Source organism: Coloeus monedula (assembly GCF_965178545.1).
Source record: "Coloeus monedula genome assembly, chromosome: 20".
In the NCBI taxonomy this organism is placed as follows: domain Eukaryota; kingdom Metazoa; phylum Chordata; class Aves; order Passeriformes; family Corvidae; genus Coloeus; species Coloeus monedula.
In genome coordinates this window covers 8242740-8269756 of record NC_138800.1, presented here as the reverse complement: position 1 = coordinate 8269756, position 27017 = coordinate 8242740, and the positions used below count along the sequence as shown (strand labels likewise).

Below are 27017 nucleotides of genomic sequence, written 5' to 3'. Positions count from 1 at the left end.
GCACCGAGAGGCACCGAGAAGCACCGGGAGGCACCGGGAGGCCGCGGCCCCGCCCCGGTCCCTCCTCGGTCCCGCCCCGGCCCCGCCCCGGCCCCACCCTGGCGCGGACCGGGCGGGCGGGGCCGCTGCGCATGCGCGGGGCGCTGCCCGCGTGTCGGGGCCGTTGGAGCGGCGGGTGAGCGGAGCCGCGTAGGCCGCGTGTGGCCGTGGGCTCTGGGAAGGGGCTGGGCGGTCATTCCCGACCCGGGAATGCCGCTGGGTGCGTTCCGCCTGTGTGCCCGCGGAGAGGCCGCTGCACCCGGCAGGTTCTGTGATTCCCCGGTTGCCGCCTCTCACGTCCCCGCTGTGCTCCCGCACCGGCCGGTCCGAGAGGAACCTCTTAGGGAAGGCAGGAGGCTGTTTTGCCCTTCCGTCTTTGGATATTCCTGCAGGAAGCAGCCATAACTTTAAGCTACTACAGGTTCTGAAGTCAGAGATAAGTTACTTAAGCTGCAGTGCTTTGCAGCTTGGTAATGTTTCCTACCTTTCCCCAGTTCTGTTCAGGAAAGAAGATGGCTCATCCCATCCCTCCCCCTTTTCCATGCCCAGTCAAGCTTGGAAGTATAAAAGGAGACTCCCTGGAAGCTGACCTGCATGAGTATGTCAGGGAAGGGAACTATGTGAAAGTGAAGAAGCTTCTGAAGAAAGGTAAAAACTAAGTTTAGACAAGTACTGGCAGAAAATATTTACTTTTTCCTGTATTCTGTTATTTCTGGTAAAAAATAGTCAGCATACTGCTTCTAGAACCCAGTTTTCTGAGCGAAATATATTAACAAAATGATTTATAGCTGCCATTTTCAGTTAACTGGGAATACTTCTTGAATCAAAAAATGTATTAAAATAAGTTAATTGAAAAGAAAACTGATGTTTTATTAGTAAAGTGCTCATAAGGAAATGATAGAGGCATTGTAAAACTAAAATTCTGAAAGTCAGCTGTTGGAATATTCTCTTTAAATGGTATTTTAATTGGGATTGCCAAATTCTTAAGGGACGGCTTAGACACTGGGGATTTTGACAACCAGATTTGTACCACATAGGAACGGGGGATTTTGTAAATGAAACCCAATACCTGGTGCAGTTCTAGTTCGGTTTTAGGATCACAGATCTCATGGGTTGTGCTGATCCAGAGCCGCCGGTGTTTAGTGCGGGGCCGCCGCTTCTCTCCGGGCGCGCCGCTGATTGGCCAGCGCAGGCAGAACATGCAAATCAGGGGGGCGCGCCCCGCACGGCGCCACGCGCGGCCGTTCCGCGGGGCGGGGGCGCTCCCGAGGGGCTCGGGGCGCGTTCCCGCGGGCGCGGGGGCTCGGCGGGGCCGCGCCGGCTCGTGGCGGGTGCGCGGGGAGTGGGTGGTGCGGTGTCGGCGTGTGCTGAGCGCGGGTGCGCGCGGGGCGGGGCTGTGCGTGTGCGGGGAGCGGGTTAAGACTATACTTTCAGGGATCATTTCTGTAGTTGGTCACTAGAGGAGAGTGATCGCACCTGACCGGCGTCACAAGCCACGAGGAGGAGCGGGGTGTTCTCTCCTGAGCGCGAAGCGGGCGTGCGGCGCTGCTTGGGCAGGGGCCGCTCGCCATTGATGACCGTTCCCGGCCCTCGTGGTGGGGCTCGGGAGGGAGAGAACACGGGCTGAGTGGTTTGTGGCCCTTTTTTTATTCTGGTTCTAAAAAAAGACTTGCTTTGAGTAAAGGGGGATGTTCCCTGCTAGGGGTGCTTCCTTCTCCTCCTACGGAACACGCCGCTTCTCGCTGTGGACGATCCCCGGAGAGGGCGGGAGCAGCCACACGGATTTAGGCTTTAATGTCCGATGAGGGGTGTTGAGGGCGATGGTATTCCCGATCCATCTATTAGTGCAGGACAGCGGGACTTTTAGGGGGCGGTGGAGTCGTCTCTGATGAACGGTGATGATCAGAAGGTGACACGGGACTGAGGGGAATCTGTTCAGGGTTTGCCTTTCATCACTTGTGGAAGTTGGTGTCGCTCAGGCTGCAGATTCTGATGGCGGTTAGGGAGAAACTGCTCCATGTTGTGCTCTTTATAGCGAGCAGTCGGCCGTGGTGCGGGTGTCCGGGGTGCTGTGGCTGAGTGCAGAGATGTAAAGGCCGCAGTTTATGAAACGATGCTCTGTGGGGTGGTTGTGGTGGGTTCGTGCGTGTGTCCCTGAAAGCCTCGGGAGCGGCTGGGAGCCAGTGCACCGCCGCGGCGGCAGGCGACAGTCGTGCCGCGCTGCTGGTGATGCTACCGGGGCTCTTGTTGCCGCGGGGCGGCGGCAGCACGGGCTGTGACGGTGCCTTGTGCCGTGTCGCGACAATCGGCACAGCGCGAGCTCGGGCGGCAGCGCCACTTCTCGTGGGGGGGGCGGAGAGCGGGAACGGAACCGCGCGGCCGCCGAGGACGCGTCTGATTGGCCAGCGCAGGCAGAACATGCAAATCAGGGGGGCGCGCCTCGCACGGCGCCACGCGCGGCCGTTCCGCGGGGCGGGGGCGCTCCCGAGGGGCTCGGGGCGCGTTCCCGCGGGCGCGGGGGCTCGGCGGGGCCGCGCCGGCTCGTGGCGGGTGCGCGGGGAGTGGGTGGTGCGGTGTCGGCGTGTGCTGAGCGCGGGTGCGCGCGGGTCGGGGCTGTGCGTGTGGGGGGAGCAGGTTAAGACTATACTTTCAGGGATCATTTCTGTAGTTGGTCACTAGAGGAGAGTGATCGCACCTGACCGGCGTCACAAGCCACGAGGAGGAGCGGGGTGTTCTCTCCTGAGCGCGAAGCGGGTGTGCGGCGCTGCTTGGGCAGGAGCCGCTCGCCATTGATGACCGTTCCCGGCCCTCGTGGTGGGGCTCGGGAGGGAGAGAACACGGGCTGAGTGGTTTGTGGCCCTTTTTTTTTTATCTCGGTTTAAGAATAGATTTTGGCATTAATCCATCAGTAGGCAGTTTATTTAAAGTTGTGTGTCTGGCTTTAGTCCTGCCGTGGAGGGATCAGACTTTCTGGTACGTTAGAGCTGCGCAGTGCTGCGGGAGCTGATGATTCCAAGCCCCTCAACCAAACTCTTCCATTTTTTATCAGTGAGCAGTAACTACAGCGAAGCAGCAAATATTAAACAATTGTGTTACGAACCTTGGAGGCTTCGCTCATATTTTTTTAAAGGAAAAAGGGTCGCCGTCTCCAGAGGAATGGGGTCTGGAGAAGTCAGCGGGACTGAGCAGTACCTGAGGGAAGGTAATTCCTTCCAGCCGTGGGACATGGCAAACACTGACCCACTGACCGACCACCTACTCATAACAATGCCCCGGCCCAAGTGGAGGGATGAACAGCAGAAGCGGACTAATTACCCTGGGAAACGAGAGGTACAGCTAGTAAATAAAGGGATCAGTAGTAATTAATAAAGCGATGCAATTTGTAACCGATTAATGCCGATGCCTTCATAAAAATGTATAAATTGTGTAACGTCTTGATAATCGGGGAGCCGTCTTTTTGTGTGAACCACCCCGTTCCCTGCTTGGCCTAAACTAGAATAAAGCAACAACAATCTTTCGCCTTGGTGCGTGAATGGGCTCCGCACACTGGCGAACGGCGGGGGGGGAGGGCGAGTGCGTTGCGGCCAGCGAGCCGCTGCTCTCGTCGCGTCCCTGGGGGCTGGGTGTCCGTGGAGCCGCGGTGTCGGGGATGGGCGAGGAGCTGCTCGCTGCCAGCACAGCGCGGAGGAGCGGCTGCGGGGGCCGCGCCAGCCCCGCTCACGGGCGGGGTCGCGGCGGGGCGGGGGGGAGCCCCGGGCACGCGCCTCTGATTGGCCAGCGCAGGCAGAACATGCAAATCAGGGGGGCGCGCCCCGCACGGCGCCACGCGCGGCCGTTCCGCGGGGCGGGGGCGCTCCCGAGGGGCTCGGGGCGCGTTCCCGCGGGCGCGGGGGCTCGGCGGGGCCGCGCCGGCTCGTGGCGGGTGCGCGGGGAGTGGGTGGTGCGGTGTCGGCGTGTGCTGAGCGCGGGTGCGCGCGGGGCGGGGCTGTGCGTGTGCGGGGAGCGGGTTAAGACTATACTTTCAGGGATCATTTCTGTAGTTGGTCACTAGAGGAGAGTGATCGCACCTGACCGGCGTCACAAGCCACGAGGAGGAGCGGGGTGTTCTCTCCTGAGCGCGAAGCGGGCGTGCGGCGCTGCTTGGGCAGGGGCCGCTCGCCATTGATGACCGTTCCCGGCCCTCGTGGTGGGGCTCGGGAGGGAGAGAACACGGGCTGAGTGGTTTGTGGCCCTTTTTTTTTTAATCTCGGTTTAAAAACAGATTAATTCTACCACAATTCACCTCTCCCAGCCACTGGAGTGTCAAACCCATCCTTGTCCTGTTTGAGTAAAAGTCACAACAGCACTGGAAACCCCAGAGGGTTCTGATTGGAAAAGGACCCTCAAGCAGAGTTCATCTCTTCAGTCAGTGGCCCATGCAGGGGATTGAACCCACGAGCTCGGTGTTATCAGCACCATGCTCTGAGCAATTCCCTACTTATTTATTAATTCTGTCCTCCTGTGTTGTGTGCTCATCCACCTCTCCTTATATATCCATCATATGTATCTCCATCATCTGTACTCATACAGATGATGGAGATATATATATCCATATATATGTATATATATCTCCATATATATACTTATACACCCATCTCTCTGATTTAAACAGTACATATAAGCACTTACTATTTCCTTACACAACACATAAAAGTACCATTTGTTACTTACACAACCCTTATTTAAAATCCTCGTGAATGAGCAGTGCCTTCAATCCATATAGAAAGTCACAAAAAACATCATTTGCTCTTTTTTTTCCTCAACTTCTGCTGCTGTATTTTCATATCTGCAGCACCTCAGAGCAGTCAGTTGAGTGGTGATCAACCACCAGCTTTTATTAAAACAAGCACCACCTCGGAATCTTCGGTTTCCTTGCAGGAATTTTTGTGGATGCCGTGAATTCCATGGGCCAAACCTCTCTCTTCACTGCTGCACTGCTGGGGCTGGGTAAAATAGTGGATGTGCTGCTGGAATATGGCTCGGATGCCAATCAGTTAAGTATCAAACATTTATTATTTTTTTTTTAAATAGAAATCAATCTTTGAGTGGGTTTAGTTGGTGTAAAACACAAAATTCCCTGGGCATAAATGAACAAGTGCTTAAGATGCACGTTGGTATTTTAGCCAAAGCTCCTCAGAGGTAAATAGAGAAATAATTTTCCTTTCTTCATGGTTTATTCTGTTATTTGGGAGTGCATAAGCATTCCAGGAATGCTGCTTTTCCCCCTGCTGAGTGCAGCTGAACCTTTCCTGCTGTTCCCCAGTCGCTGCTACGATGGGAGCACCCCAGTCCATGCAGCTGCTTTTTCGGGAAACCAGTGGATCCTCAGCAAGTTACTGGATGAAGGAGGGGATCTCAGAGTCCACGACAGAGAGGGAAAAACTCCCCAGTACTGGGCTTTGTCAGCCAGGAAGGAAAGCAGTGCTCAGGTATTTGTGTCAAGGCTTATTCTTGACTGCAATATTGATTTAAAACTCCTCTTTCCTGTTATGACAACACTCCTCTTAAAAAGAAACCCGAAATTACGAGTTTCTGTAGGTGAGGTTTCAAGTTTTGTGGCCTGTTTGAAGTCAGCTTTTCTCCCATTGTCATGTCATTGATTTTCCTCAAGTTTTTTCTCTTAATGCATTTCTCAAAATGTCCATTTCCATACTGCGAGTAAGCAGTTATTTCTTCAGTAGTCCTGATTTATGAATCTGAAATGGTTTTTCTTCTTCTGAAGCCATATTTTTATTGTTTTTCCCTCCTCCTCCTCCTGCCCAGATGCTGGAATTTATCCAGCAGTGCACACTGCACATGCAGGCTGCCATTTGGAATTTTCCCTCTGATCTGCTCAGGAAAGTTGGCTCTTCAAAGGCCTTGATCTGCAGCCCCTCGAGGTTTGGTGGCCTTGTCCAAGGGTAACAATAGATTCTATTTCCATATCCTATTTTCTTAGAATTAACCAGTTCTTGTGTCTTTTTGCCAATAGTAGATTTAAATCCACTGTGATAAATTTGATTTCTGTCGTGACTGTTCCAAACAGAAACTTGATAGTTGTAAATATCTGTATATTAAGAGAAACTTTATTAATTAAACTCTTGAAACCAGCATTAAAAGCACTGGATTTTAGTAGCATTGAAGTGGTAACATGAAGTAGTTTGGGTTTTGACTTTTTAAGGTCACTGCAGATATTTCTTGGGGGGTGTTTCCAGCTGTTTCAGGGTTTTTTGTGTCAGATACATGTTGGGAAAAATACAAAAAAGCAGTGCAGGATGCTTCTGTGTGTGCATATATATATTTATTTATATTGCTTTAAATAAATAAACATCATAAAAGTGCACCTAAAAAGTTTTAATGAGCTGCACAATAACTTGGAATTTTAACATCCTCATGATGTGTGTGGGACCAATCAAATGCAGGGTTCTGGCAGAAATTCTGCTTTTTTCCCCTCTCTGTCTGTATTTGTATTTTACTCCAAGCCTTGCAGTCAGTAAGTTACTCCTACTGCTTTTGTTTTTGATATTTAGAACTGCTGACAGTCCTCTGGGTAAATTACTGAAAGGACAACCCAGTGTGGCCAAGAACATTTACAGCTTTGGTTTTGGGAAGGTAAGATGCTGTGGGGAGTGATGTTCCAATGATATCAGAGCAGTTTTTTCCCAGAATCTCCTATTCCTCACAGTAATTATCCCACCTGTGCTATTTTTAACTTGTAGTGCATTCTTATTTCTGCTGAAAAGATGGGAACAAACCCGTGAAGGGCACAAATATTCAGGCCTTTGGTGGTTAACAGGTCCTGGTTTGGTTTGGAACTGGAGAAATTCCTGTTAAATGTCCCCTGTGGGGGTTCCTAAGGGCTACTTCTGCTTTGCCTGTTCCAGCTTCACTGGGAAGTTTAGGTTTTGGCACTGATTTTTCAGATTTCATGGTGATCTTTGAGCTAATGCTGCCCTTGATTACACTCAGGTTGTTAATGAACTTGCTGGATTTTGGGAACTGTGGGATTTTCCTTTTGGTGATGCCCTGTTTCAGTTCTATCTCGCAGGCAGTGGCCACCTGGGCTACCTGGCCTCTCTCCCAATTATTGGGGAGAAAGATGTGGTTCAGGCTGATGATGAGCCAGCATTTTCTTACCACGTTGGGCCCTACATGACCATGACCAAGTAAGTGGAATTAAAGGGATTTTAGCCCCTCTCTCTTACTATTACACAGCAAATTGTGGTACCAGTGCTTTGTTTGGGTAACTTTCCACATCTCTTCTATATTTATTCCCCATTTCCTGCTTTGCACCTTGTTTTCTGCTGTTCATTGGTTAATATCTGAGTCAGACTCTGCTATCTGAGAGGCCAAGAACAACCCTACAGGCAGTATTAACCCAATTATGGCTAATCATTGATGCCAGTGTTTCAGTATTGATCCCTTTGTGGTGGGAAATAATGTTTGGGGTTGTACAGATTGTGTTGTTCAGCATTTAATCCTTGTAAATGTTGGTCCAGGAAATCCTCTGGATATCCAGGTGTTCAGCCCACTTGCTCAAACCTGTGGTGAAATGAGAGTTGCAAGGGCAGGCTGAGCATTGGTTGAAAAACTTTGGTATCCAGTAATTATTGGTAACAATTATAATAATATTTTATTGTCTAATTATTGTGTATTAAGCAAGTGGATGTATCTCAGAGGCAGCCAGAGAATTGACAGATTGGGGATTTAATGTCCCCAAAACTCTGATTTATGTCACAGGGGGCTGATGGCCTTTGGTGAGGGGGATTCCTTGTCATGGAAAGGGTGGGATTTGGGGCAGTGACCCAGCCCTGCTGCACCAATCTTCAGCAGGATGAATTTATTGTCCATTTGAAAGAGCAGGACCCTCAGATTAAAATTCCTGACAGCAGGAGGCAGCACCAGAGCACCACAAAATTCTTGGTAAATAACCACATAACCGGGAAAAACACTGCTGGAAGCATTTGGTAGGAATTCCTCTTCTCCTTGCAGCTTGATGTGGGGAGGCAGCAGAGTGACAGTGAAGGAGCTGAGCTTCCAGCCCCACCAGAGCAGCTGGAAGCTGCGCCTGGCTGATCTCCTCCTGGCAGAGCAGGAGCACAGCAGGTGGGAAAGGCTCTGGGATTTGGGGTCTCCAGGGGTGGGAGGAATGGGATTAACCTTGGGGGAATTGTTAGTCTGGGTTTGCACTTCTTCCCCAGATCAGAAATACAATTTTCTGTCTCTTCCCACTCCTGATCTTTTAAAATGGAGTGTTTCGGTGAAAAATGCATTTACACTCAAATATATTCCAATGAAAACCCAACATTCATGTCCTGTTGATAAAAACACTGAGCAGGCCAGGACTTTTCTTCTTTTCATCTCAGATTTGCCTTGCAAATTTGCTTTTTCCTCTCCCTTTGCAGCAAACTCCGCCACCCTCACTTGCTGCAGTTGATGTCTGTTTGTCTGTCCAGTGACCTGGAGAAAACTCGTTTGGTCTATGAAAGGGTTCACTTTGGCTCTCTCTACAGCATCCTCCATGAAAGGGTAACTGGGATGCTTGAATTCTAAATAATAGTTAATTAGAAGTTTAGTGACTACATCTGACATCTTTACTCAAGAAGACAAAATCCTCAGTCTGTATCTGAGTTTCTGGTTCTTTTCCTTATTCTTTAAATCAATTTATCTGTGTTTTATTGTTGTCATTTGATACCTGTCTCTTCTTTTTAAGGTGATGTTATTTGGTTTGGTATTGAGAGCAAACAAATGTATTTCCTCTTTTTCCTCCAATTAATTTTGTTTGCTCTCTTTGCTGCCTTCTGCAGCAAATAATAACCATCATAAATAATAACAACTTTCTCTTACATCAAGTTTAAAGACCTGCCATGCAAATTTGGTGCTTTTGGGTTTTTTTCCCCCAGCGTACAGAATTCCCAGTGCTGCAGACTGAGACCATTGTGCACATTTTGCTCCAGATCATCGACGCTCTGCGTTTCTTGCACTCCCGGGGATTTATCCATCGCTCCCTCTCCTCCTATGCCATCCAAATTGTGTCCTCTGGGGAGGCCAAGCTCTGCAACCTGGAGTACATGATAGAGAGGTGAAAAACTCCCTCAGGGTTGCTGTGAAAGGGGTGGTTGAACGTCCAACACCTCGTTGGACTGGTGGTAATTAAGTGAGATAAAGAATATTTCTTGTGTGAGGGACCCCACTCATTTCACCTCAGTAAATTATTACTGAAATGCTCCTCTGGACGCATGGAAATATAAATTTTTACAGGCTTCCTGTGTTTTATCCATGGTCAAAGCTAAAGGGCTGTTTGTAAAGCTCCTGATGGGAAATGTTCAGCTCTTTTTTAGTTCTTTTTAGTGTAAATTTGTTAAAGGAGGTGTTGCTTTCCCTGCCAAAAGACATTTACTGCACATTTCTGTTTGCAGACGTGCCCTTAACCTTTAAGGTATTTAAACTAAAAGCTGTAACACACTCAAGTGTTTAATTCCTAAATATAAACCTTGTAGTTGAATGTGTTTTATGTCCTAATTTACAATTTTTTCCCTTTTTGCAGCAAAGACAGTGGAGAGCACAGTGATCTGACCCGAATTCCTGTCCCAGTCCAGCTGTTTCGCTGGTGCTCCCCTGAAATAATCCTGGAGAAACCTGGCACAGTCAAATCAGATGTTTTCAGCTTCTGTGCAGTGCTGCAGGAGGCCTTGACAGGTGAATCCACAGCTGTGGGCTGGGATGGTTTAACTTCAAAAATGAACCAGGCAAAAACCCCCAAAAATGAATGACAATAACAAAGATTATTGGGAACTTCTGTAAATATGATCAGAAAATTTAAAATTGTGTGGCTAAAAGATTAAATTAATGGTGGATATGGGAGAAATACAGTGATTTTCTGTATTTCTGTCACTGTTTATTTTTCTTCTTCCTACCAGCACAGCAAAACATTCAGTTAAATCTTTTCAGTGTTCAGAACAAGCTTGTGCAGCTTTCATGTTTTTGATCTCTGTGCTAGTTTAGAGATGAGTTATTGTTGCTCTATTATTATAATGTATTGTTGCTGTTGTTTCAGATAATGTCTGTTTTGTATTCACTTGGACTATTCTGACAGTGAAATGGGATAAACAATTACCCTAAAAATTAATCCCAGTGAAGAATCCAGAGCAGGGTTGTTTGCAGTGTCACTCTCCTCCAGATATTTTTGTCAGCTCCCTTTAAAGCATCCACTGTTGGAGTAAGACAGGGAGGAGATGCCAGTGCTTGTTTTCAGTTGTAAATTAGGGAATGGACAGGGAATAATGTGATTTTTTTTTTTTTTTTTTTTTTTTTTATTTCCATTAACATGAATGTACAGCTGGTGACATAAACTCTGTACTTGTGTCTTGCAGAGAGCCCTCCCTGGAAAGGTGTGGAAGACTCGGCTGTTAAGCAGCTCATCCTGTCAGGGGAGCAGCTGGAAGCAGATGTCAGACTCCCCCTGATCTATTATGATGTTGTCAAGTCAGGGCTGGAACCCAAGCAGAGGAAGCGTTCCATGAAACTTCAGGATATTCAATATATCCTGAAAAACGACCTAAAGGTGCCTCCCAGCATTGTCACCTGTGATGGATATGCTGTGTCCATTCAGATTCAAGTTGTTCTGCTTAAATGTAGAGGAAGTGATCCAACGCTGAGTGTTGTGACCATGGAGCTGACCCCATCTCAGAAGTGCAGGCAGGGACACACAGCTGTCAAATACAGTTGTGTTTTATTCCATTTGTTTTTGTTTTACAGGACTTGGTTAAATCTGAAAGTGGCCACGCCGATGAAATGTCCAAAGCACAGAGACCTGCTGTTCTTGCAGATGTGAACATCTGCTGGGCATCAGCTTTTAGCTTCCAGAAGAGAACAGTGGAATTCCAGGGAAAAGAGATCAGCAAGGCTGGTGAGTTTCTTGGAGCAGGGTGTCAACGTGTCCTTCACGTGTTCCTCAGCCCACAACAGCCTGACATAAATCATTGAAATGGGGGCACTCACAGATTTTATGATGTTGTAAGTTGAAAATAGGAAACAGTTGGCTTTGGTTTTTAGCTACCACTTAATTGTTAATGTAGACTCAAGGCTCTAAATCTGTTTAGTTCAGGTACAGTTTTCAGCATTTCCAAACTTCTAAAAAAATTTCCTAAGTGTGCAAAAGCAGCGTGGTTGTCAGACTTGTGGAGAAATGACTTAATGCTTAAAATTGAATTTTTCAGGTGGCTTTTGTGCCCCCAAAGACTCTGTTTTTCCCAAGGAGAACAGTGGTTTGGTGGGGCAAGAGGCAGCAGCCAGTGCAGCGCCAGCTGCACAGGACAGAAGTCTCGATGTGTCCTCTCAACTGCAGACAAGAGCTTCTCACTCCAGTGAGAGTGATGTGGATGGCAGCCTGTGCAGCTTTGAAATGAATGAAATCTTAGCCAGTTATCCAGAAGGTCCCCAAGACTTCCTGGAAGGAGGACCTGGATTAGGCCAAGCTCTAAAGGATACAGAAAGGCAGCAAAAGGAAGATCAGAGCCCGTGGGAGGGTGAGGAGGAAGGGGAATCCTCAGGGTCCAGCACAGGGCTCACTGGAGAGGAGGAGGAGGAGGAAGAAGAGGAGGAAGAAGAAGAGGAAAGGGTGAGAGAGGCCTTTGCCCTGTCACAGGTGAGAGGAGATGCTGGCAGGAGGCTGAGCAGCCCTTCCCAAACCGAGCAGCACATCAGCAAATGTGCCCTGAACCTCAAGATTATGCAGAGCCTGCTGCAGGAGGCAGGAGATTCCCTGTGCAGGGCAGGGGAGAAACTGGACATGCTGAAGGCCACGGGAAAGCAAAAGGATCTGCTCCAGGAAATCAGCGTGAATCTGCTTCCTAAGGAAAGCTTTCAAGGAAGGCACTGGAATGGGTCTGATGCTGCTTCCCAAAATACCAGCAACCCTCTTTCTGCAGCTGATGTTTTTTTACACAAGGCTGTAGCTCCACCATCCAGGGACTACATTCCACCACCAATAATGTGTCAGGCACCAGGCAGAAACAGCTTCCAGGCTGTTCCCAAGACAGCCAAGGAAATAGAGGCCATTCAAAATGAGAAGTGGAAGAGTAAAATTGCGACGAAGCATCGTGATCCCGGCTGCAACGTGGGGAAGGGCCTGGATGATGAAGTGAGCCTAAACTGGGAGGTAAAGTGTTGAGCAGGAGGCCTGTTTATCATTTCTGTGTTCCTTAGCAGGCCAAGGGATGTAGGGATGGGTGGTGTCCAACAGGAGGGATGAATCTGTCCTTTAAAATGTATTCATGCATGTTATATACAGGAATGAAAACAGCTCAGCAGTGCAGTTGTGTTACTTCCTCTTTCTCTCCACTCCTCCCAGGACAATACTGATCCAGTGGCTCAGGGTGGGGTTAAAATCCAAATCTTGCACTAAAATGGAGGTGGGACTCTCAGGGAAAGGCCAGTGGAGAAATATTTTTGTGTTGAGGCCTAAGCTGTTACAGGGAAGGGCTTCTGGATCACTTTCATTATTAAATACATAGACTGAAGAGAAAGAGAGAAATTCACGTATTTCCTGTGGGGACAATCTTGAGTCATTCAGGTCCACTCATCCCCCCTGGAAGCTGCATGTTTTGATTGCCTGCCTGCACCTGAAACCTGCTATAAATGCAGGGCAGGGTTTTTGCTAGGCCGAGGCCTGGGGCTGTCGTCCTTTCTCCTGAGCAGAGCAGCTAAAATACAACTCGGGCAATAAAGTTTGTGCTGTGCTGTGCTGTTCTTAGGCTGCCTCACAGACAGCTCAGCCAGTAATTAGCAGAATGCCCAGTGTGTTCTGAATCAGGGCTTGTTGGACTCATTTCAGCATTTACTCCCACACGTGTCTGCGAGATGCCAAGAAAAGTTCAACTTGCAGTGTCAGAGAGGAGCTGATTCACATCCTGCAGCGAGAAGGGAAGAGGAGAAGTGGTGAGTTTTGATCTTATTCATAGAAGAGTTAATTCTGACAGATTCATCTGGAGAGAGACACTGTCAGAAGGAGGCACATCAGGATCAAGGCTGGCATTAAATGTTTCTCAGGAAGCCAAAAACCATCTGTACAGAGAGGAGCCTGCTGTGAGTCATTGTCAGCTGCAGAGCTGCTGGGGAGCTGCTGTGACAGGGCAGTTTGTGTTAAAGACTGGTGTTAAAAAAGATTTCACATGCCTCTGGGATGGAGGTCAGTGGTCCAAAACTGCACCAGTGCCTAAGGAGAGCAATCTGGGAAGGTATTAATAGAGGTGGTTCTCCTCTCTGGGCACAGCCTCCTTCAATTCCCAATAGAAATGCTTTTAATGTCATCTCTTTGTATTTCTAAGCATGAGTGGAAAGCACATGTTAAAATTACCTGGCAAAACTTGTGCAGATTAATCTTGGAGAGAGGGGGACAGACGCCTCCTTCAATGTTTGGGTCAAATCAGGAAAACTGTTGCAGTTTTAAAATGGATTCATGACCTGTTTGGATCAGAAAGACCTGTTGCTAAAGGTTAGAACAGAAATATTCCAGGTGCTGACATGGTCAGTGATGGTCAGGGAGTGAACTCTGGTGGGAAAGTGGTTGTTGTCCAAGTCTAAAATTGTGATCACCTCAATAAAACAATCCCCACACCATCCATGGTGTGGTTTTGGAGCTGCAGCAGCTGAAGACAGTTGACAGCTCTGAGATGCAGAGATGAGTGTACAGCTTGTCTGGTTAATCTGTAATAGACCCACATAACTGTCGGTGCTTTCCAAGCTTCTGGCAGCTCAATCTGCTGGTTCTGCCGGGTTGTTAAAAGGCTGAGAGCACACGTGCTCTAATTAATGTTAAAACAACTTGGAGCCTTTTCCCGGCTGGAGAATACTTGACACAATATGCTCGTGCTCTGAAGGAGTTTGTGCATTTCACAATCATTTATTGCAGGTGCTGTCCAAAACCAAGGGCTGAGTTCTGCAGCAAAAAAAACAGTGAGAAGAGGAGGGTGATGCAGTCGGAATGGAGGAGTGAGTAAATCAGTGTTAAATCAGTGTTAACTCAGCATTAATATCAGAAATGTTGCTGCAGTGCATTGCATTAAACCCTAACACATGAGGGAAGGTCTCTGTGCCTTGGTCTCTGTGCCTTTAGTGCTGAAGCTCCATGAGGTCGTTCTTGGATGGAAACCAAGTGAGTGGGATTCCCGTGTCTTGCACATTCCAGGCATAAAATCATCCCAGGCACGTTGAGGTGGTTTGGTTTGTGGAGCTGAAGGAATTTCTAGCCTGGTTTTGGACAGTGTGTGGATTCAGGAAGGGCAGGATGGCAGTGCCCAGTGGATGGCAGCACGGGCATGGATAATAGAGAATCAAACTTAACAAACCCGGTTCCTGTAGAGACTCGTCCATATCAATCTGTGCAGGTTTTAAGCTTTATTTAAAATGGAAGGAAGTGTTTAGCTCTTTCCGTGACAAAGGCTGTCCTCATACCAGCTCTCACTTCAGCATTTCCAAGTCTGCAGGCACAATGGAACACAGGGGATGCTTTGAAGGTCCAGGTTCTGTGGTGTGAAGTGGTAATTTTGTTCTTTTCGTGTAGCTGAAGTAAAGCAAATGGCCCGGAGAGTGGCCTCAGGACGGCTGGGGCTCAGCTGTCCATACCCTGCCAGTGAATGCACGTCTGAAAGTGAAGCAGAAAGTGTAAAGGAAACCTCCCAGCATGTCCCTGCTAGAGCCCCAAAAAGTCACGAGCAGCAGAGGTGCAGGTGGCAGCCAGGTGATGCTGCTGAGCCCTGGGACCTGGGCAGTGAGGATAGAACTGAATCTGGGGAGAGTGATCCGGAGCCCTCACTCAGGAGTTCTACAGGTGAGGCTGAGAAACAAAAAATACTCTGTTCTCTTTTTGTCTCTTTCCATTTCCAATCAGATTTCTGCTTCTGTGATTTTTTTACAAGAATTGTCCATTCTATCTTCCAGAGTTTTTATCTCAGAGCGGGTCAGTCACTCCTTGATGGGCATAAACAGAGATGAGTATTAGGTGTTAATAGGTGGAGGGAATGAGAGCTTGGAGACCTTCATCATTACTGATTGTTGTTATCAGCATGAGAAACCCAAAGCTTTCAGACCCTCGAGTGTGCTTTCACACTTTATTTCTTCCAGTCTCACCACACAGCTGCTTCTTCTGTAGCAGCTCAGTGGGCAAAGCTTTTGAAAAAGTTCAGGACAAAGGAACAGGGCAAGGTTCCCCTGCTTAGATTAATTAATGAGGTGAGCATTTAAATGTCATTATTTCTCCGTGCTCCTGACAGACAATTAGTGTCACTGTCTGCTCTCACTGATATTCCAGCAGTGCCTCAGATCACTCACTTCACATCACTTTTTTTTTTTTTGGTTAATAATTTTATTCCATTCTGACATCCTAGGGAGGAGCTGCCAGTCCCCAGCACCAGATGAACAAGCAGAGTCTGGAACAGCCATTCATAAGAGTTCAGTCCTTCCTCAGCAAGCTGAGAATCTCTCTAGAGTATGTACAGAAACCCAAGGAATTTAGTTGCAGCTGCTTATCCGTGGAAAAGTTTAGCCTGGTGTCGCATCCTGTGCTGATCTGAGTAACAATTCCCCTCCTCCTTCCCCCTTTTTATGTTCTGTTCTGTCAACCACCGAGGTAATTCGAGGAGCAGGAGGTGGGTTGAAAGTCAGTGAACAAATTAAATAGAATTTCAGAATTTCAGTGTTTTGTTGGCTGGAGTGTGTATTTGTTACTGGGATCGTCTCAGGTGATGTCTTTCACAGGGATGTTCAAGGGAATTACATTGTTCCCTTAATTCACCTCCTGATGTCACTGAAGAATTCTTCACTCCTGATTATTTCCTTCCTCCTGCTCTTGAGGGAAGTTCAGAACCAGAGGTAAAAATAACATTTTTTGGACATAAGTTCCACAACACGTGGTTTAATTGTGCTCCCATTTGGTTTGAAGAGAGCTGTGGAAAATGAGAGATTTTTTTTTAATTGTTATTCTTTTCTTTTGAAATAGGACCTGCAAATAAAGATTTTGATAAGAGTAAGCAAATTAATCTTCATTAATTTCTGGAAGCTGCAAAACTTTTCTGTATTACTTTTAAATCCAGTCTGGGCTGTTTGAAGATCTCCTGAAAAGTTTCTCTCTTCACTCCATTGTTGGGAACATCATCCTGGGAGGGTTGTCCTGCCCTTTGCAGCTTCTGTGTCAAAAATTTAATTAATTCCTTTCCCTTTCCAGGCCTCAAACACTGAGGGCAAAGCAGAAGATATTTGTGAAGGATTTTTACAGAAATTACCTGGAAATGCAGGATCAGGAATTCAGGCTCCAGGTAAATGTCCTTTTTCTTGAAGCACTTCTGAGGCAGGGACACAGAGTGGTTGCGTCGATATTTTTGCCAGCAGCTCTCCTGTCACAGGACTGGACCTTCATTCTTCAGGCTTAATTGATCTCTTATTCCTCATTATTTTTGGGAGAGTTCAGGACACTCAGGATTTGGGTTTGAAATAATTCCAGATGCAGTGTTTATGTACTTGCTGTGTTTCAGTTAAAAAGCCAAAACAAAAACTTATTTGAAACCTTTTTATTTTTACCCTGGGGCTAAGTTTAATCTTTTTATGCAACTTGCTGTGGAGCTGGAAACTGAATTAGAGTTGTATTTACACAGTAATATTCTCATTGCTGGGAGGATCTTGGGCTTAAAAACAGTGAGAGCTGACAGAGTGCGTGTGCAGAATAATGGAGGAGTCATTGTTGTTTCCTTCCTCTCTTGTCTCTTTTAGCTCGAATTTGTAAATGTTGTGATATTCCCCAGTGCTTCAGTGACTGTCTGGCAGCTGTGCCATGTTTATGAAAATGCATCTTTAAAACACATTTGTCTCTCGATAACAACAAGGGTCGCAAGAACTCAAACAAAACCAGAAAAAGAATTTTAATAAAGTTGCAATTTGCTGCTCAATGAGTTGTGTTGTTTTCTTTTGTACTTGCAAAAGCCAGTAACAGGGAACATTTGTTATTTGTATTCAGGAGGAAGAATACCCTTCTGCAGCCCAAGCCCACGGAGCTGTGGCAGTAACAAGCTGGGAGTGAATCAGCTGAGCCAAGTGCCTGTGGCCAGGTAGAGACTGATTTTCATTGTTCCTCCAGGCATAAATTAGCTTATAAAGTGTGCTCTCTTCATTAATTCTGCTTACATATCTAATATTCAAATGAGATGCCAGTGGTGGTTTTTAATGATTATCTACATAACTCAGCTCCTTGCCAAGAAAATACTGAAAGGGTTTTTCACTGGTCTCAAGAGGTTTTTGTCTTTTGCAGAGTTTGGTGGGGGTTTTTTGCCTTAATGAGGGAGCTAAAATAGGGGGAAAAAGCCATGTACATATCAGAATTCCTTTTCCACTGATAAACCACGGCCTTAAACAGAGCAAAGATAATTCAAATTAAGGCTTCAGTCATCTGCTTTAATTTTGTTGTGCTTTGGTTGTGGAGCTCAAGTGCAATGAAGATCCTGCCTTCTCCCTTCCAGTGGGATCAGCCCAGCCCAGTGCAGGAACGTTCACTGGATCTTGCCTGGGGGTAACATCAGATTTGGCAGTCTCTGAAATCTTGGAGATTTGGTTGTCTCCTCTGAAAAACAGGAAGGTTTCTTGTCCTGTAAATTTTGTTTTTTACCAGCATGGAGAATATTTGGGCAGAGCCCTGTGCTGGGCTCCCTCCTCCCCTCACAGGAGCTGAGTTCCCTGGGCCAAAGGGAGGCACCAGCAGTGGAAATCACTTGGCTTTGGGATAGAAAAGAATGGTTTTGGTTGCTCCCTTCACTTAGGAACTTTTGCTAGCAGGACAGAGGGGATGTTGCTCTTTGAGCATCTGCCTAATCCTCTTTGACCTTGAGTGGGCTCAGCACAGTCTGAGGCAGATCAAAGGATGATGAAACAATGGAGTGATGTGTATTCCTAGATTTTGATTTGTTTTATTTAATTTCAGCTTTGTTCTGAAGCTGCAAATGTCAATTAGAAGTTTTCTCCTTACTGAAAACAAATCCGTAATCTCTTGGGAATGACTTTTTTCTCCTAGTGCTGTCCATGTTTAAGCAATAATTTTTAAAAGCTTCAGTCTACCTCAGAGAGAAGGTAGTGCTTAAACTTCCTGAGAGAAAGGAAACCAAATCCTCCTATTTCCATCATTTTCTGAGGGTGAAAATGACCTTTCCTCCCTCATTTCAGTGTGGATGCAGCACGAGAAGCAATACTGTGGGAGCCACAGGAAGAGTGCCAAGAAAAAGATGTGTAAGAGCCCCATTTTATAGCAAAACTTCAGCAAATTGGTCATTAACTGCAGAATTCTGTGTTGGTGCAAGACAGGGAGATGGGACAGACCAAGAGAAAACGCCCCAGAGCATTGAGAGAGTGTTTTCCTGTGAAAAGTTGTGAGATTGGTGTAAATGAGTTGTCCTTAGTGTGAAATATTTTCATATTCATAAGTAATTAACGTGGTGTTAATCTGTCTGTGCTTCTTCCCATTAAAGTGTGAGGATTCCTCGTTTCTTCTCTCCATATGGCACAGGGGAAATAAAATCACTTTAAAGAGCAAATAGTTCATGTGGAGCCAAATAAATTTTATTGCAGAAATAGTCCTGTGATTCTCAGGGAAAAAAAAAATAGCAGAATATGTTTGTGACTCAACTAATAACGTTAATTTATTTTTACAGCTAATGGAGATTTGCATGTAATTACTGATTACAGGAGGTGTCTGTTCTTTTCATGGCTCTTTGAGGACGATGTAATCCAGGGTGTATCGCCCCAAAATGTTGGTTTGGTTAATTTGGATTTCATTTTTGTCACTTGGGTGTGTGTCAGTGCCTGTGCAGATCTTCAGCACTCTCACTTTATCAGAGTCGTTCTTTTAAATGCTCTCAAGACCTAGATTTAGTCTTAATTAATGACCCATTAATTTTTGTTAACCCTTGAGGACTTCCCTTGGCTTTGGGGAGTTTTTTCCACCCTTTGGTTCACATTTGTATTTCCTGTCCTTTCTGGAGGCAGCTTCCTGAGCTGGTTTTATAGGAGAATTATTTAAGAAATCCTGGAAAGGAAGGGGAAGCAAATAATTAACCTTTTCTGCCTCTGCAACATTCCTGAAGATGGTGATTTTGGGCCTTCCCAGATTCCTGTGGGAAGTTTCAAAGGGAACATCTCCCTCCGTTCCAGTGAACTAGATAAGACTGCACGAAATTAAAATTTCAAGACTCTGAAAATAGCAGGATCTGGTGATTCACAGGTGCAGGAAGTGGCCATTCTAACTGTCAGAACATCTCTCAATAATTCAGATCAGTGGCAGATATTCAGGATTTGTCCAGCATCCCCTGCGAGCAGAACTTCCAGAGGGGTGTGGAGTGTAAAACACCTCGGCTGAGCCACGCTCCCACCAGTGTCAGCACCCCCCTGGGCTCAGGTAATGCAGGGAGGGGAAAAGAGGATTCACAGGGAATGATTTCACCTCTCTGTGCCAGCCAGACCTTTCTGCCAGGACTTTTTGATGTTCAAATCATCAAGGTGAATCATGGAAGCTCCACTCGCACCGTGCAGAAATGTCAGGCTTGCAGTGAGTAACCACAAGAAATGCTGCTGTTCCTGTTTGAAATCTCATTGTCCAAAGACATTGAATTAAAGGACAATTTACAGGGGCACAGCTGAAAAAAACCCTGCCTGAAAGGTCTCTGGAAGATAGTTACTTGGCAGCCTTCATAAATCAGAAATTGTTTAAATCATTGAAATTCGAACTGATACCTGTGGATTTCAGCATTTTAAAGGCAATTTAATAAGCACTCCGTATGGTTTGAGTGTGGAAAAGAAGTTAAATAAGGTGATAAACGTTTGTTGAACTGAAGTGCTTAAGGTTAATGAATTAACATTTGTGCTTCATTAATTTGGTGTAACAGTGGCTGAAATTTCTCAGTTGGCAAAGTTTTGTCTGAGGTGGAACTCCTGGGTTATCAGATTTCTCTTTTATTGGGTAACAGTTTCTCAAGAGTTTCTTGTGCAGGTGCCTGTTCCCTTTAAACTTTTTTCTGCTTCTGTTGAAATGTGATAGAGATACAAAAATTCCAAAAATAATTCTCCAGCTTCGCTGTCTTTTCTTTTTTTTCTCTCCTTTTTTTTTTTTTTAATTCTAGAAGAAAAAATTCCATTAGCCCTTGAGAAATACAAACACTGCCATGAATTTTCTTCAGATTCTTCCTTTTCTGACTCTCAAGAGACCTCCTCCACAGTGTTCAATACTTTCACCACAGCCTGTGAAGGGGAGAGGAGCATGGAAATTCCAGTGGTGGCTCCAAGAGTTTGCCCATTTGGACTGAAAGAGCCTGTAAGTCAGAAAATAACTTGTGCCATGAGTTACTTTAAATATTCGTTTGATGTTCCTTAAAAATATTTTTGAAAATACTTTCCCTAAAAATAAATGCAAGTAGAGAAATGCTTGTGGGTCGCTGTGAGTATTTTGGAATCGTGGCTCTGTTGATAAAATGATAAAAGTCCTGATTGATTTCAAGGCAGTGCTGCCACTGATTATACAAAGATTTGGGCTCCTTTTGCTCATAAATGTTGGCCACTCTCCAAGTGGCCCTTCCCTGCCCTCCATCCCTTCTCTGGCTGTAAGGAATTGCCCTTTCCCAGCCTTTGGAATGCCGGAACAGCGAAGTGATAAAAACCTGTGAAAAGCTTGGCTTGAATGAGCCCTTTTATCAGGGGTTTGTCCTTTTCCTGCACATCAAATGTGCCCAATCTCATCAGCTCTGTTCTGTCAAACCCCCTCCCTTTGGAGTGCAGAGTTTCCAAGGTCACTGCAGTGATTTCCAGGGATCTTTTTGGCACTGAAGGTGTTCCCGAGCCACACAGAATTATCTCAGTTGTCTTTGCAGACAGTTTTGTATAAAATAATTGCCTTTTCACCTTTCTTATTATTTTCACTGCTGGGGTTGTCGTTTAAAGATGAAATCAGAGTTTGCTCGGGCAGGACAGCAGGGAGTGCTCGTTGTGTGGCTGACCTGGCACAGGCAGCTCTGTGTCGTGCTGCTCCTGGGCCAGAACACTTGGAATTCATTAAGTTCATTTACAAGGCAGAGCTGCCCTAAGTGGCTCTGCCGATGGTGTCACTTCTTGTCCAAAATCTTATTCTAGATTTAAGTGCATATTTCCATTTTGAGGGCAGTGGGGATTTGCCTCTGGTTACAAATTCTTAATTTTGGGGGGCTTTTAATTTTTGTCCTGGCTTTAATAATGAAAGATTCCAAGCAGAGAATGGGAATTGAAGAAATCTTGGAACTGTCCAGTCAGAAAATTCCCATCCAACTGTCCATTCAGAGCGTTGAAATAAAGATTATGTAGCTGATGGTATCTTAAAGCTAAAATAGGGGTGCACAGCAGCCCAAGCAAAATTTTTGACACATCAATCTTACTCCAGTTCCATATTCTGAACAGATTGAAAAGCTTAGTTTAAAACTTAATGGTAAGCTCAGGCTTTAATTGAAGGTTCTACCTCGTTTTGGATTTAGAATGTTGAAGGAGAGGGTTGAAGGCCAGCAGTTTTTCAATTTACCTTCTTGTGTTTCGTTCTGGTTGATCTCACACAGGTTGGGTTGCCACCAGTTGCTTCATCCCTGAGAAACACCAGGCAGGCACCTGGTAAGTCTTTTATCCCAGCCCCAGCCAAAATAAATTGTTCAATAAACAGAGAAACAGACTTGAAAGGAAATTTTGCAGTTTATTAATTATTTTTCCCTTTTTTTCCCCCTGGATGTCACTTTATAGAGGGATAAATCGCTTTGCACTCAACCATGTACTGCTGGTGCTAATTGGGTTGTGGATTTTGTGTTTGCACCTGCAGACCAAGAACTCTGGCCTCTAAATCAACCTCTGTTTGAAGTGTAAATATTCCTGGCCTCCAAATTCTGATACAGCATTGAGAGCTGAATGTACGAGTGTGGCTCGAAATGATTTTTCCATTATGGAATTATTTAAGGAAATTCGATAAAATGTGAATGAGCCAGGCTCGTGCTAAATGAAATATGTAAGCAAGATGCTATCAGAGTGTAAGCCTATGTCACAGTTATTAAGGATTAATCACTGCTAATTAACTAGAATGCTTTTTTTTTCTGTCTCAGCACTCTCAGAGGCATCTCCCCCCACCATTGATGAGCTGCCTTCACCAGCCCAAGAGCTGCTGGATGAAATTGGTAAGAGGCACTTCACCCCAAACGGTGGGAGGCTTTCCAGCTGTGCTCAATCAGGATTTCTCCCAAACAATTCACTGCCAAAATACACAAGAGCTTCCAAATTAGTTGCAGTCAATGATTAGGAAGTTGGGCATCAACAGCTTAAATAACTGGCAGTTCTTGAAGCCTCTGCATTTCACTGAGTGGTTCCTTGCTGCTGCTGACAGCACACTGAGTGCAGGTGGAGTTGAACACAGAGAGGAATTTGGTGTACACTGAATTTTTCAAAGGTGTCCTGGAGCAATTCATGTTCCCCATTAGAGGAGGCAGCTGCACCCCCCCGGGTGTCTGTGCAGAGCTCAGTGATTTACATTTCTTTTTGTACTCACATCTCCAGGCAGAAAGTGTAAAAACTCTGCCTTTTTTTCACTGGGAGGGTGTTAGAGAAGAGTTTGCTTTCCTTATTCCTCATTGAGCTCTTCCTAAATTAACACCAGACATTGGGATAATTAAAATGTCCGCAGCTCTCTCAGAAATGAGACACCCAGACACATCCTGAGCTTATTTTAATTTCCTCATTCACCAAAAGAAGAACCCGTGGAGATTGGCATCATCAGTGATGCCATTGATGATGGTCAGGGGCAGTTTGTAGGTTAATAAATAAAATAATTATAACTCATGTACAGGTTTTCCTCTAGAGTTGGGTGCATAAAGTCATCTGGTACTTTAGTGTATAGCCAACCAAGATCAATATGGAAATAATGCTGTTTTTAACAGAACACTTAAAGCAGCAAGATTCCCTCCCTCCAGACTTGAAAGGGATGGGATTGCAAGACTCTGGAGTGCAAATGAATGGTTTGTTGCTAATAGTCCCAATGTAGAGATTAAAAATAGAAAATTCCTTTTGCTGTGCTGCAAAATGACTCTGAGTCCTTGTCACTGTGTGTTCAGCTGTGACAATAAACTGCAGTTTTTAGCTTGGTCCCCCCCCACCAGTGTTTGCTGCCTTTCCCTGTGCGTTCCCTCTGAACTCCACAGGGAGCTGGTGTGGGAGGTTTGCAGGTCTAACCATGAGAATTAATTTTCTGCTTTCATTATGCCACTGTAGCTTGGGCTGTGTTGAAACACAGGTGACAACACCCACAGAAGGAGAGGTGGTGGGCAGGTGATGTCAAAACCACTGAAGTTTCCATTCTGGGAGGGTGATTCAGTTCAGAAAGTGGCCAGTGCACCCTACCTGTTAATGTTCCTAATTCTCCAGCATGAGATAATGCCTCTGATTTCACAGAGTAAGAAAATAGCTTCCACTGGGGTAATGAATATTGTATTTCCTGCTCTGTTACAAAGACAGCAGAGTGGTGAATCTTTGTGCTGCTGCAAATGCAAATGGTGCTAAGTGGGAATCATTTTTAGATGTACAACAAGTCGTGTCAGAGGAGCAGAAAGCCTAAATGTTTATAGGCTGTGCTTTTTTTTTTCTCCTCAATGAGTCACAAAGTGAGCAGCAGTAAAAAAAAAAAAAAAAGACAAAAAAAAAGGCAGAACATGAGTTAAGTCTGTAAAAAGCTAAATAGCACAGTCACTTGAGAATGATGCTGGCACATGTTTGGTTATCCCACAGCTTTGTTAAATCTTATCCTGAAGGATGGAAGTTCACTGGAGCTTGTTGTTTTTAGGTGGAGAGGACTGCAGCAGGCTCTTGCTGGCTGCTCAATCACTGTGGTTTTGCATAAAGCACAGCTATTTCCGACTCCCATTTGTTGTGGCAGCCTCGTGCCTCCTGCTTATCTCAGCCCGGCAGAAGGGGCTGAAATATTCCCAGTTAGGCTAAGCCTAAGTCTAACCCCATCACCATGAATTTCCAGATCAGAAAGTTGGAGGAGCAGCAATGCTGGGGCCTTGCTGGGATCACCATGGGATGCCCTTTCCAGCCCAGTGTTCCTGCAGCTGTAGGGTCTTTAACTCTCTCAACCCTCAACCCAACCCTAACCCTAATTTCTGTGGGGATCAGAACTTGCTGATAAATCAGTCTTCGAGGGGAAATCACTGGATTTTGATTAATAGGCTAACCAAGCTCCCATTCTCAGGTTTCCCGTTGATTTCTCTCCCATATCTGGGATTGGAAAGGGAAAGATTAAAGATTCCTTTCCACATACATTTTTGATTTCAGTGGGAAACAAAATGTTGAGTCCTGTGAATCTGGAAATGTGTTGGAGTGAAATATTTATTCTGCTGGCCACCTTTGACTGCAGATAATGGGATTTTGTGTAACTGGTAGAAAATCAGGCCACTGGGGAAAGAGTGATTGAGAAGTGGGCAACTGGAAATTCCTCAAGTGCCGTAAAGAAAACAACATTTTAATGTCTTTATTGTCTTCCTTTGATACTAAAATCTTGCTGTTTATGTGAATAGCTCCTGATCAAGTTAAAATGGAAAACAGAGAGTCAGAAAAAGAATCTGAGAGAAATGAGAAGACAAATCAGAGTTTATGGACTAAGGAGTCATTTAATCTAGCAGAGGATACAGAAAGGTATGAAAAAGGATGGGAAGGCATGTTTGGCTTTGAGTTACAAAGATGTAAAATTTTCTTTTCAGCATATTTTAACAAGATTCAAAGCTTACAGAAAGCTTTAAATACCCTGATCATTGTGATTGTTTTATTTGGAAATTTGCAGCATGCACTTTGTCACCATCACTTTTGAATCTTTTATTTAACAGAGCTCACTCCAGCCTCGATGATATTTTGGAAAGAATGTTCCATGCAGTTCCTGGAGATGGGGAGATCCAAGAACAACCTTGGGAACTCACTCTTGGGTGAGCTGATAATTTATATTTGTGTTCAAGGGTTTATTTTGTGTGGTGTGTACAGATCTGGGCAGCACTTCTCAGAAAATGGGCTGTGACTCCTTAGGGAGTAGAGTGTCAGGGAACTTGCCTGGAGACATCAGTGTGAACTCACCTACTAAACTGAGAGGGAAAAGAATGTTTTGTTAATACAGTTTCCTGTGGGTAGAAAGCAAATATTTCAACAGGCTTGGAAGGCAGGGCTTGGTCTTCACAGAAACCAGAGATAATTTGACAGAATGGGAGAATTTTCTGAGGTAGAAAAAATGTGCATTAAGAGAACAGAATCATGAAAGCTCTTTATAAAGAAGAGTTTGTGAAAATGGTTCTGCTTTCATGGCAGTATATTAGGAAATTTGAAGAACATGGCAGAAGTCATTTAAACATCATTTTAAGGTAAAAATTTGTATCCCAAATAACCTTTTTTCCTCTTAGAACTAAAGATCAGAGCCCAGGAACTCTGAACAGCTCCACAGTGAGTGGCCATAAGTCATCCCTAACTTCTGTCTCACTAAGGAACATAAGACATTCTTGTGTTTGGCATCAGAATTTTCTGTTTCATCCTGTTAAAAAAACAAAAATGAGGATGATACACAAAACTCTGTCATTCAAGGGCTGCAAGCCTGCAGGATCCAGAAGATGCTGAAAGGAAGAATGGAGTAGAGGAGAGCAGAGCCTGGGCTGGAGGCAGAGCACCAGGAAGCTGTGCAGGGACTTCAGCAGGTGCTCTTGGTCTGTAGAGCTGCTGGATGCACCCAAAGTTTGAAATGTCCCAAATCTCTGGTGACTTTTGGAAATATTGATGGTAGTTTTTAAATGTAGAAGTCTGGGAGGTGACATCAGTGTGCTTGTTATTGCACAGCATTTGCAGCTGTGCCCCTGTTTGCTGTCAGACCTCAGCACTGAGCTGGGATTGGGCTTCAGGGATGGAAATCAGGATTGGTTTCTGATGATGATGAGGCTCCTGTGGGATGCACCAGGAGCACCAGAGCTGGGGCTGGGTTCTGATTCCAAATGTGGCTGAAGGAATCAAGCAGAAAAACCTGTAGCACTTGATTCCCTTGCTGTCTCTGGAGTGTTGTGTGGCTTTCACATTCTGAGCTGAATTTCCCTGTTTTTTAGACGAGCACCCCAAGGATCAGAAACCCCACCCCCAGCAGCAGCTGGCTCCAGCTCCACCCTTCAGGTGAGGCTCTCTGTGAGTTAAACTGGAATTGTGGTAGAAATTTATGTGTTGCATGAGCTGCATGCCTGTTTTCCATGAAAAAGAGGCAGTATGAAGTCCCATTCCCTTCAACTGGTAGTTTTATATCAGAAAAAAACAACTGCATAACCTTTTTTTCCCTCCTTTTTTTTTTTGTCCCCTGCAGGATAATTGTTTTGGATGAGAGCTCTCTCCATGATTAAAACACAGAGTGAATAAGTTCTACACATCACCTGCTTGCTGCTGCTTGCACGGTGTTTAGTCTGTGAATTACAGCCCTTTTTGGCCACACAAGTACCTGTAAAGCTCAGATTTCCTTTAACAGCAGCAGGTACAGAAGAAAATCTAATGCTCTATGCTCTGATATGGTTTGTACTGGTTTTATGCCATTGTTGCATGCCCAGGCAGTGTCAGTGTTGCAGAAGTGAACTGTTTTTTACTGTCACATCCTTATGAAACTGGTTTTTATTCTGCATGTGCACTTTTTCAGAAGCTAAAGAATTTCTTGCTCTGTTGCATTATGCAGTTTTCACATTAAAGACAAAATGATTGTAGTTCTGTGGGCTGCTGGTGCTGCTCAGGCACTGAAATGTTTCCATGCTGGAGTGTTACAGCCCATGTAGTGTCTGTTTTTCCTTGCTCATTAAATTTAACAAGGTAATTTCTTGTTTTCTCTTTACTTAGTGCTTTTGTGATCTAGTGTTGAACTGATTTGACTGATT

General features: G+C 45.4%; 1 protein-coding gene across 1 annotated transcript; it reads left to right on the top strand.

The window, feature by feature from the left end:
* Positions 1–161: 161 nt before the first annotated feature.
* Positions 162–26498, top strand: TEX14 (testis expressed 14, intercellular bridge forming factor; the record flags this gene model as incomplete). Its single annotated transcript, XM_082294899.1, has 31 exons — positions 162–175; positions 534–687; positions 4957–5071; positions 5342–5507; positions 5842–5978; positions 6588–6669; positions 7093–7223; positions 8050–8163; positions 8463–8586; positions 8961–9139; positions 9605–9756; positions 10431–10621; positions 10816–10966; positions 11277–12217; positions 12893–12996; positions 13970–14049; positions 14621–14887; positions 15444–15544; positions 15814–15978; positions 16280–16370; positions 17066–17156; positions 18262–18324; positions 19365–19489; positions 20211–20401; positions 21666–21717; positions 22197–22268; positions 24660–24777; positions 24966–25061; positions 25705–25778; positions 26214–26277; positions 26462–26498. The coding sequence occupies exons 2-31, from the start codon at positions 552–554 to the stop codon at positions 26496–26498; spliced, it is 4410 nt and encodes a 1469-aa protein (XP_082151025.1). The 5' UTR covers positions 162–175; positions 534–551.
* Positions 26499–27017: the final 519 nt, after the last annotated feature.